General features: G+C 56.3%; 2 protein-coding genes across 3 annotated transcripts in view; one reads left to right on the plus strand and one right to left on the minus strand.

The window, feature by feature from the left end:
* Positions 1-8: 8 nt before the first annotated feature.
* On the minus strand, positions 9-4949 carry PFDN6 (prefoldin subunit 6). The gene is made up of 5 exons (XM_066581312.1): positions 4855-4949; positions 3588-3651; positions 3036-3106; positions 1333-1457; positions 9-247 (listed from the first exon to the last, which is right to left on the minus strand). Exons 1-5 carry the CDS (start codon positions 4867-4869, stop codon positions 127-129), a joined length of 396 nt encoding a protein of 131 aa, XP_066437409.1. The 5' UTR covers positions 4870-4949; the 3' UTR covers positions 9-126.
* A 16-nt stretch (positions 4950-4965) lies between these two features.
* B3GALT4 (beta-1,3-galactosyltransferase 4) overlaps positions 4966-10197 on the plus strand; it is a 20507-nt gene continuing 15275 nt past the window's right edge. For both annotated transcript variants that reach the window (XM_066581311.1, XM_066581310.1), the window contains exon 1: positions 4966-5110. The gene's annotated coding sequence lies outside the window, so the exon portion shown is untranslated. The remainder of the gene's footprint in view (positions 5111-10197) is intronic.

Genomic DNA, 10197 nt, shown 5'->3' on the forward strand with positions numbered 1-10197 from the left:
AGATGGCATTGTGATAATACATTTATTGACTCATTAGTGATAAGCGGCAATAGGACAAGTGTGAGCAGGAGCAGATAATGAGGCATGTCCCTCCAGTGTATAAATAGTGATGTGGGTAGAAGCATCTCATGTCTTCACGGCCACCTTGCCCTGCGCCCGCTGGTATTCTTGCTGCAGTTTGGTAAGGGATGTGCGCTGCTGCTCCGATCGCTGCTCCAAGTCTTTTAGCAAAGCTTCATATCTTTTTCTATAGTGGAAGGAATGGGAAAAGTGATGAGTGGTACAAGTGCAAGACAGGAGTGGCTAGAGCGGTTTTCTGGGACTAAACTATTGATGACCGCGTGAAAGAGCCCCACCGGTCAACTGATGAGGAGCTATCCGGATGATTGGTTATCAATAGTGCAGTCCTGGACATCAAATTATTATTATATGTTACACACACTATCCTACCAGAAGTGAGTGGCCACCTGAATAAGAGTCACAAGCAGTATTATTTCAATGTTATTACTTAGTGGGGCTCCTTTAGCCCTAATGACATCAGATACTCTCCGTGGATACTTTCTACTAACATCTGATATACTTCTTCTGGTATTTCCCCTCCATTTATCTTGCAAAATATCTTAAAAGAAGATAGGAAATGTGAACATTGTCTGAGCAGATGTTCAGTAGGGATCAGCCGTGGAACATCCAGATCCACAAACATAACAGCACTGGATTGGGGACAAGGTGCGTTGTGTTGTTGGAAGTATTGCTGACCAGAGTATTGCCACGTTGTCGTCTGCAACCAACGGACCGAGACCGTGCCATGTAAGCCATCCCCAGACCATAACGGAAACTTCACCATACTAAACTGTTGGCACAAAGGTGTTCCTCAGGATCCTCCACACACCGGGACAGACATCTGACTGGAAAACGGAGTGGTGTCATTCGCTGCTCAAATGTCCAATGACGACACTCCTTGCACTGCTGTAGACTGGCCGATGCATCTTGCGAGAACTTGCCAGACATTTGCAGGATGACTGGAGGGAAATACCAGCTGAAGTGTATCAGACATTAGTAGGATGTATGCCACGGAGAGTATCTGATGTCATTAGAGGCAAAGGAGCCCCACTAAGTATTAACATATGGAAATAAATACGATGCGATTCTTGCTCAGGGGTCCGATCACTTCTGGTAGTATATGGATACACATATTGCTCAGAGGAGATTTTTGGACATAGAAGTGAAATTGCTAAACAGATCCTGCGAGAATCCAATGCTATACCTTCCAATGTAGTTGAATAGTACAGCCTCTTACTCATCTCTGAGTATTAGATTACACAGTCTACTCACACTTCTCCGTTTATATACTGCAGTCTCTTGTCAACCGTGGACTTCGCTTCTTCCAAATCTTGTTTCACCAGGACGGGCCCGATCAGTTTGTAGACGGTATTACTGTCGTCCAGCAGAGCCAGCTCCTGGAAGAGTACAACAGTGTAATACAAGCTGGTGGGCAGCAATCTTCTATCTCCAGAGCTGCTTCATGGGTTAGAGAGGCTGGACACAGGAGCACTCGGATTACTGGACGGGAGAGAACATTAACGGCTCTGGGGCGTCACATGTGATGTTCATACGACGAGATGTAGCGCCAGCCGTCAGATCCCCCTGCCCTCTGGATACACAAGAAACCAGAGCACACAGTTGGGGGCAGCACCCACCTAACACAATGATGTACCCTGCTACATGGCACCGTCCTGCTCTACAAGTACATAGCCGGACATTAGACGCTGGGACATGTAATCTAGCAACTCCCTGTGGCTGGAATCACACAACACATTTTTGAACCCAAGTCAGAAGTGGATCCAGAAGAAGGAGATGTATTTATATTCTGGAAAATGTAAAGTCACCAAATTTTTCAGCTAATCTTTTAAGGTAGTGTGAGTCAACACAGTTGGTAGCATTTGCCAATAACAACCAGCAGAATAGTGAGTGCAGCTCTGGAGTATAATACAGGATGTAACTCAGTCAGTACAGGATAAGTAATATATGTACACAGTGACTTCACCAGCAGAATAGAGAGTGCAGCTCTGGAGTATAATACAGGATGTAACTCAGGATCAGTACAGGATAAGTAATCTATGTACACAGCAACTCCACCCAGGGGGCGTAACTATAGGGGATGCGGTTGCACCCAGGCCCAGGAGCCTTTGGGGGCCCATAAGGCCTCTGTTCTCCATATAGGGAGCCCAGTACTATGAATAAAGCATTATAGTTGGGGGCCCTGTTACAGGTTTTGCATTGGGGCCCAGAAGCTTCAAGTTATGCCTCTGTGCAGCATGGTTTAGGTATGGGTACGGGTACAGATAGGGGGGGGCAGAGCCTTTAGTTACGCCCCTGACTCCACCAGCAGAATAGTGAGTGCAGCTCTGGAGTATAATACAGGATGTAACTCAGGATCAATACAGGATTCATTGCTCGGACTCTGGTGATCCAGTATAAAAGGTCCGTAGTAATGTTTGCACAAAGTGACTCCACCATCAGAGGAGAGAGTGGATCAGTGTAGCTTGTTAAGATGTGGGATCTCTGTCTTTTTCTCTACTGTTGTAGATTTTTTTTTGTATCATGTGCCATTCCCAAGTACTATAAGGATAAGTGTATACCAGACACTGCAGATCTCATCTTCTCTGCATGTCTCCAAAACCCTCCTGCACAGCAAGTCCCTCTGACATCAGTATTGGCATCACTGGGTTCCCTAGCAATGGCCTGAATACAGAAGAGTGCATCTACATTTGGGTGCACAATGCTCAGAGTGAGTGCAACGTTCTGGGCTTGTCCCCTAGATGGAGAACTGATTCAGTTGTTTGTCACAGCAAGGGATCTAACGGGTAGCACCATCACACCTGGCATGTAAATTAACACCCTGCTGGCACAAAACCCAAGCCATTAGCCCATTAAGGTGGAGCGGTTGGTTAAGCATTATTTATACAAAACAGGAAACCCCCTTTAAATCAGCTGTCCCCTCCCCCATCCAGGAGCCATGGGATCATTGTGCTGACCTCTTTCACTATGTTGTTCTCGGTTAGCTGCGCCTCCAGCTTCTGTCGGGCGGACATGCTACTGCTGATATCTGTAGAAAGAGGATGATGCAAAGCTAAATATGTTCTCTAGGATTAATAGATTCGCCCTCCTTTACAGCCATATTTAATTGCATCTAAAAAAAGGTTTTGATGAGTACAGCTCTTATGAAGATCAGTGTGTCTCCATGGTTGCAGACTGTACACAACTCTGTAGTCTGATTCTGCACTCGTCCTCCTTGCCACTTCATCCTTGCAAATGTACATTCAGCAGGAAAGAGAGGGAGCGGAGTAACATGAGCGCAGGCTCCGACTACACATGGTCTGAACGTAGTCTGTTACCATAGAGACACGCAGCTCTGCATAGGAGCTGTATATACAAAATAACAGAAGCCGTGCCGTAAACAAAAACAAGACTTACGGGAGACCACGACGCTGCCTTTCAAGGGCTTATTAATCATTATTTGTGTGTCTCTTTAATCTCCTCTGTAACCCCCTGTCCCTCTAGGTGAGGGGTCTGCGACTGATCCTTACCTTTCTGCACCTGCTGGTATTTGGTGACCTCGGCCTGCAGCCTCTCCTGTAACTGCGCCGCCATCTGTGGACAAAGACGGAGAGAAACAAGTTCAGCTTTTTATGAGATTGTAGAACTCAAATCCCAAAAGCAGTTGAGCCGCTGCGCAAAACATAAAGGAAAACAGTGCAAAGATTTGGAATATCACCCACCGTATTTAATTCCCAGCAGAACACTTCAGAGGTGGTGGGGGGGGGGGGGGGGTGAAGGGACACACTGTTCCATTTCATTAAAAAATTATACACATAACACAACACAGAGGTTGGGGCAGGATTAACAAAAGGCTGGATGAGTAAGTGGTCCTAGTGGAAACAGCTGGAGGGTCACTTCTCTACTAAGTCACATGACTGTATAGGAGGAGTATGATAGAGAGGCCGAGTCTCTCAGAGGCAAAGATGGTCGGAGGTTCACCGATCTGCGAGAAACTGTAGCTAAAAATTGTGGAACATTTTCAGAAAAATATTCCTCAGAGTAAAATTGTGAAGGCGGACTTATGGCAGTATGTAGTATAACTAGTGATGTTCAGGGGGTCTGGAGGAATTCATGTGCACAAGGGACAAGCAGGGGGCAGCATGGGCTCTACCAGCCGCCAGGCAGGATCCTGTAGTGCCAGTCCCCGCATGGTCCCGGGAATACACCAGAAGCGTCTGGGAACCCCACAACCCACACAGGTAAGTTACAGCAGGATCGTGCAAAGAAGCCGCCAGTTACCGTGCTTACCCGAAAATAAGACCCCGTCATGTTAATATTTGCCCCAAGAAGAGGCGCTGGGTCTTATGTTCAGAGGGGTCCCTGCTTCCATGTAGCTCTCAATGCGGACAGAGCATCTCTTGCTGGTGATGGGGCTTGAATACCCCTCCTCCAGCAAGCAGGGTTAGTGCAGCGGCTGCCACCATTACCGGGGAGTTGCGATGTTACAATGGCCAGTGACCGGCTGACCCCGCGCTGTACATGACACGGCGGTACGCAGTCGCTTTGCTCTGATGCCGCTTTCATGCTTTGGGCCGGCGCTGTCGGCCCAGAGTTCGGTGTTTACAGCGCATCAGCACTGGAGCCTCGGGGGAAGATCCCGCAGCTCTACTACATGAAGACCGGACAACCCGCCAGTAAGACTGCTCTGCCGGTGAAGGAGGGCAACGGCCGGGCGCTCCCGCACTATCATGGTGGGGCTGTGGGCCCCCGTGTTCCCCTCTGCCCTGAGCCCGGCACGCGCCGCGGGGATCTTACCTTACTGCCGTCCATAAGCGTGCCGCCCTCAGCTCTCACCCGGAAACACTTCCCCCCACTTCCGCCGTCACCATGGAGACCGCCGGCTGGCCCCGCCTAGTCAGCAGCGGCTCCGCGCAACTTTATTGTACAAGGAAGCGGGCGCATAACGAACAGCGGAGCGGCGAGAGGACGGATGAGGAGACCCCGGGCAGCCGCTCCCCGCAGCCTCCAGCTCAGGGTTCCCGGGATCAGTCCGACGGCACGCAACATTAAGGTGACCAGATTTTCCAGGGGACGGAGGGGTGTGGTCAGGGGCGGGGCTTATCGAGACATATGATTTTACCTCCTTTGTTATATAAATTACAGAGACCAGGAGCAAATACCGCAGCGTCTGCATCCAGGGAACAGACCACCTAGTATGGTGGTCGCGCGCCCCTCACCGCCCCCCCCCCCCGAAGGCTTCCCGCCGCGCGCCCCTCGCCGCCGCCCCCGAAGGCTTCCCGCCGCGCGCCCCTCGCCGCCGCCCCTCCCGCCGCCCCCCGCCGCCGCCCCCGAAGGCTTCCCGCCGCGAGCCCCTCGCTGCCCCCCCCTCCCCGAAGGCTTCCCACCGCGCGCCCCTCGCCGCCGACGCCCCCTGTTGGGGTCTGTCAATGGAGGCCAAATGCGAATGTTGCCTGAGTCCAAATTAAGAGGAAATATTATATCGAGTACTCGTAGATGAGAACCATAAAAAGCCACTACACACACAGTCTAGTGATATCAGTATGAATTCTAGTTTATTTTTGAATGTTTGCTAGTTTTTATGCAAGATGGAAAGAAGGCGTTTCCAAATGTTACCTGATACTTAGTTTCAATCTACTTTTGCTGACCAAGTCCACATTCCAACAGATTACAACATGGCTGTAAATCAAAAGCCTTCTAAAAAAAAGGTATCAGCAAAACGGTTTGAAGTGAACATCAAACAGTTACATATGATAATAAAGATTGACTCCATACTGTCTGAGTACATTGTTAATTACATTTCTTCCTAAATCAGAATGTAATCTTCAAGGTCCATCAACAATTTGCACATCAAAAGAGGGGGCATTGTTTCTAGTTAAACACATAAAAACTGGTTCAGCCACCTACTTAGTATTCAGTACCTGGTCAAGGGTTCAGACTTGTAGGATAGCTGAATAAAATCTAATTAATCATACATTTAGTATTTTAAAGTCATCATCCAAATAAACGCTTGAATATACCTTTTTACATATGATTCTATATCCAAATTCTACTAGCAACTTCCGGAATGTTTTACATATTTCTCATTTCCATAATACATAACATTATATAACCAAATAACTAATGTCACATTTATTACACTGTTTCCTTATCTTTCTTAAGTTAGGTTATTAAAAATATGATTGACCCCTATCACCCCCCCCCCCCCCCGAAGGCTTTCCGCCGCGCGCCCCTCGCCGCCGCCCCCCCCGCCGAAGGCTTTTCCGCCGCGCGCCCCTCGCGGCCCCCCCCCCCCCCGAAGGCTTTCCGCCGCGCGCCCCCTCGCCGCCGCCGCCTCCCCCCCCCGAAGGCTTCCCGCCGTGCGCCCCTTGCCGCCGACACCCCCCCCCCCCCAAAGGCTTCCCGCCGTGCGCCCCTTGCCGCCGACACCCCCCCCCGAAGGCTTCCCGCCGCGCGCCCCTCGCCGCCGACCCCCCCCGAAGGCTTCCCGCCGCGCGCGCCCCTCGCAGCCAAAACACCCCCCCCCCCGAAGGCTTCCCGCCGCGCGCCCCTTGCCGCCGACCCCCCGAAGGCTTCCCGCCGCGCGCCCCTTGCCGCCGACCCCCCGAAGTCTTCCCGCCACGCGCCCCTTGCCGCCGACCCCCCGAAGGCTTCCCGCCGCGCGCCCCTTGCCGCCGACCCCCCCGAAGGCTTCTCGCCGCGCGCCCCTTGCCGCCGACCCCCCCGAAGGCTTCCCGCCGCGCGCCCCTTGCCGCCGACCCCCCGAAGGCTTCCCGCCGCGCGCCCCTTGCCGCCGACCCCCCGAAGGCTTCCCGCCGCGCGCCCCTTGCCGCCCGACCCCCCGAAGGCTTCCCGCCGCGCGCCCCTTGCCGCCGACCCCCCGAAGGCTTCCCGCCGCGCGCCCCTTGCCGCCGACCCCCCCGAAGGCTTTCCGCCGCGCGCCCCTCGCCGCCGCCGCCTCCCCCCCCCGAAGGCTTCCCGCCGTGCGCCCCTTGCCGCCGACACCCCCCCCCCCCCCCCCCGAAGGCTTCCCCGCCGTGCGCCCCTTGCCGCCGACACCCCCCCCCGAAGGCTTCCCGCCGCGCGCCCCTCGCCGCCGACCCCCCCGAAGGCTTCCCGCCGCGCGCCCCTCGCAGCCAAAACACCCCCCCCCCCGAAGGCTTCCCGCCGCGCGCCCCTTGCCGCCGACCCCCCGAAGGCTTCCCGCCGCGCGCCCCCTTGCCGCCGACCCCCCGAAGTCTTCCCGCCGCGCGCCCCTTGCCGCCGACCCCCCGAAGGCTTCCCGCTGCGCGCCCCCTTGCCGCCGACCCCCCGAAGGCTTCCCGCCGCGCGCCCCCTTGCCGCCGACCCCACCGAAGGCTTCCCGCCGCGCGCCCCTTGCCGCCGACCCCCCGAAGGCTTCCCGCCGCGCGCCCCTTGCCGCCGACCCCCCGAAGGCTTCCCGCCGCGCGCCCCCTTGCCGCCGCCCCCCCGAAGGCTTCCCGCCGCGCGCCCCCTTGCCGCCAACCCCCCGAAGGCTTCCCGCCGCGCGCCCCTTGCCGCCGACCCCCCCCGAAGGCTTCCCGCCGCGCGCGCCCTTGCCGCCGACCCCCCGAAGGCTTCCCGCCGCGCGCCCCCTTGCCGCCGACCCCCCGAAGGCTTCCCGCCGCGCGCACCCTTGCCGCCGACCCCCCGAAGGCTTCCCGCCGCGCGCCCCTTGCCGCCGACCCCCCGAAGGCTTCCCGCCGCGCGCCCCTTGCCGCCGACCCCCCCGAAGGCTTCCTGCCGCGCGCCCCTCGCTGCCGCCCCCCGAAGGCTTCCCGCCGCGCGCCCCTCGCTGCCGCCCCCCGAAGGCTTCCCGCCGCGCGCCCCCTCGCTGCCGCCCCCGAAGGCTTCCCGCCGCGCGCCCCCTCGCTGCCGCCCCCCGAAGGCTTCCCGCCGCGCGCCCCCTCGCTGCCGCCCCCCGAAGGCTTCCCGCCGCGCGCCCCTCGCTGCCCGCCCCCGAAGGCTTCCCGCCGCGCGCCCCTCGCTGCCGCCCCCCGAAGGCTTCCCGCCGCGCGCCCCTCGTTGCGACCCCCCGAAGGCTTCCCGCCGTGCGCCCCATCGCCGCCGACCCCCTGAAGGCTTCCCGCCGTGCGCCCCATCGCCGCCGACCCCCTGAAGGCTTCCCGCCGCGCGCCCCTCGCCGCCGACCCCCCCCCCCAAGGCTTCCCACCGCGCGCCCCTCGCTGCCTCCCCCCTCCCCCGAAGACTGCTCGCCGCCGACCCCCCTCCCTCCCCCGAAGGCTTCCCGCCGTGCGCGCCCCTCGCCGCCCCCCCCTCCCCCGAAGGCTTCCCGCCGCGCGCGCCCCTTGGCCCCCACCCCCACACCCGGAGGCTTCCCGCCGTGCGCGCCCCTCGCCGCCGCCCCCCCCCCCCCCCCGGAGGGTTCCCGCCGCCCCCCCCCCCGAAGGCTTCCCGCCGTGCGCGCCCCTCGCCGCCGCCGCCCCCGAAGGCTTTCCACCGCGCGACCCCTCGCCCCCGAAGGCTTTCCACCGCGCGCCCCCTCGCCACCCCCCGCCCCCCGAAGGCTTCCCGCCGCACGCCCCTCGCTGCCGCCCCCCGAAGGCTTCCTGCCGCGCACCCCTCGCTGCCGCCCCCCGAAGGCTTCCTGCTGCGCGCCCCTCGCTGCCGCCCCCCCGAAGGCTTCCCGCCGCGCGCCCCCGAAGGCTTCCCGCCGCGCGCCCCCCGAAGGCTTCCCGCCGCGCGCCCCCGAAGGCTTCCCGCCGCGCGCCCCTCGCCGCTCCCGAAGGCTTCAGTGCGCCGACAGCGGGCAAGCCTTCGGGGGCGGTGATGGGAAGCGCCGACAGTGGGGACGCCTTCGGGGGCGGCGATGGGGAGTGCGGGGGGCGGTGATGGGCAGTGCCGACAGCTGGATGCCCCCGAAGGCTTCCCTCTTATCGGCGCTCCCCTCGCCGCGCCCCGGCTTCCAGGTCTCAGCCACCTGTAGTGATCTGACCTGATAAGGCTGCTTAGAACCGTCAGCTAGGGAGCGCTGACAGCGGGGAACCTTCTCAGGTGGTGAGGGGAGCGCGTGTCGTATGACATCAGCTGTGGGTACGTGCCTCATTGCCAGTCAAAATCCGCAGTGTTGTTCGGTATCTGACTGTTTTCTGGATGCTCACAAAGCGTAGATCTGCGCCACCACACAGGAATCCGAAATCAAGAATAAGGGTTTTTTTACTCACATGGTGCGAAGCTGGATCTCCACCTCCGGGAGACTAACCCGCTTGCACCGATGATCCCCGGTCGCCTGTAAAACTAAAGATGTTCCTTTGTGCAAGATCCCAAAAAATCCTCAAACGAGGAGGTGCAGCAGCAGGGAGAACCCCAGTGGGTATTGCAAACACACAAATGGGGAAGAAAGCAGATAAAACTGAAATAGAAAAATCCTCCTGCGCTCTTTCTTCGGGGTCTTGCGATCCAGTAAAGGAAACTAGCAACTCTCCACAGTATATAATATAATATATTTAATTGTACATAATAAACATATATAAAAGTCTTGCAACGCGTTTCGGCACTAATATCAGCGCCCTTTTCAAGCATGACAAAATGTAACAAACATCACTTTTTATAGGGTTACTCACATTTCATAGTGACGGAGTCCGGAGCCTGCATCGTGGGACGCCAGTCTCTCCCTCGCTGACGTATTGATCAAGCGTCGGGGGATTAGATATGACGGTTCAAGGTTCATGAAGTTACGCCATTTACGTAGCTACGTATAAATCTACACAGTTTACGTAACTATGTCCGTACGTGCTGAGATCCGGACTCCGGCTGATGAAAGTAAATTAAAACTACGCTAAATAGCAGTACACCTGCATTAAAACAATTCTAATTAGATATAATCAATCAATAAATATTCAACCTCATTTTTTCTTAAAACAGTTTTCATAAAATTTCAAACGATTAAGAAAATAGATTATCTGTATCCGTGTTTATACTGCGTATGAAATTGGTATAGCATTAGTCCTATTCTTATTAATATATATATAAAAAGAAGGAAAAAGATTTTTATCAAAATAAATATACTTATAAAAAAGGTAAATATATACACATCAAACTACGATCAGAATTTGCATAATCTTTATTCCTACCGAATGATATATTAAACCAAATATT

The sequence above is a fragment of the Eleutherodactylus coqui genome, chromosome 10, assembly GCF_035609145.1.
Source record: "Eleutherodactylus coqui strain aEleCoq1 chromosome 10, aEleCoq1.hap1, whole genome shotgun sequence".
Lineage (NCBI taxonomy): Eukaryota > Metazoa > Chordata > Amphibia > Anura > Eleutherodactylidae > Eleutherodactylus > Eleutherodactylus coqui.

Coding starts and splice junctions, on each gene's coding strand:
- PFDN6 (XM_066581312.1), bottom strand. Junction 3,107..3,587: donor ATACCAGCAGGTGCAGAAAG/GTAAGGATCAGT, acceptor CTCTTTCTACAG/ATATCAGCAGTAGCATGTCC. Junction 248..1,332: donor CAGTATATAAACGGAGAAGT/GTGAGTAGACTG, acceptor CTTCCACTATAG/AAAAAGATATGAAGCTTTGC.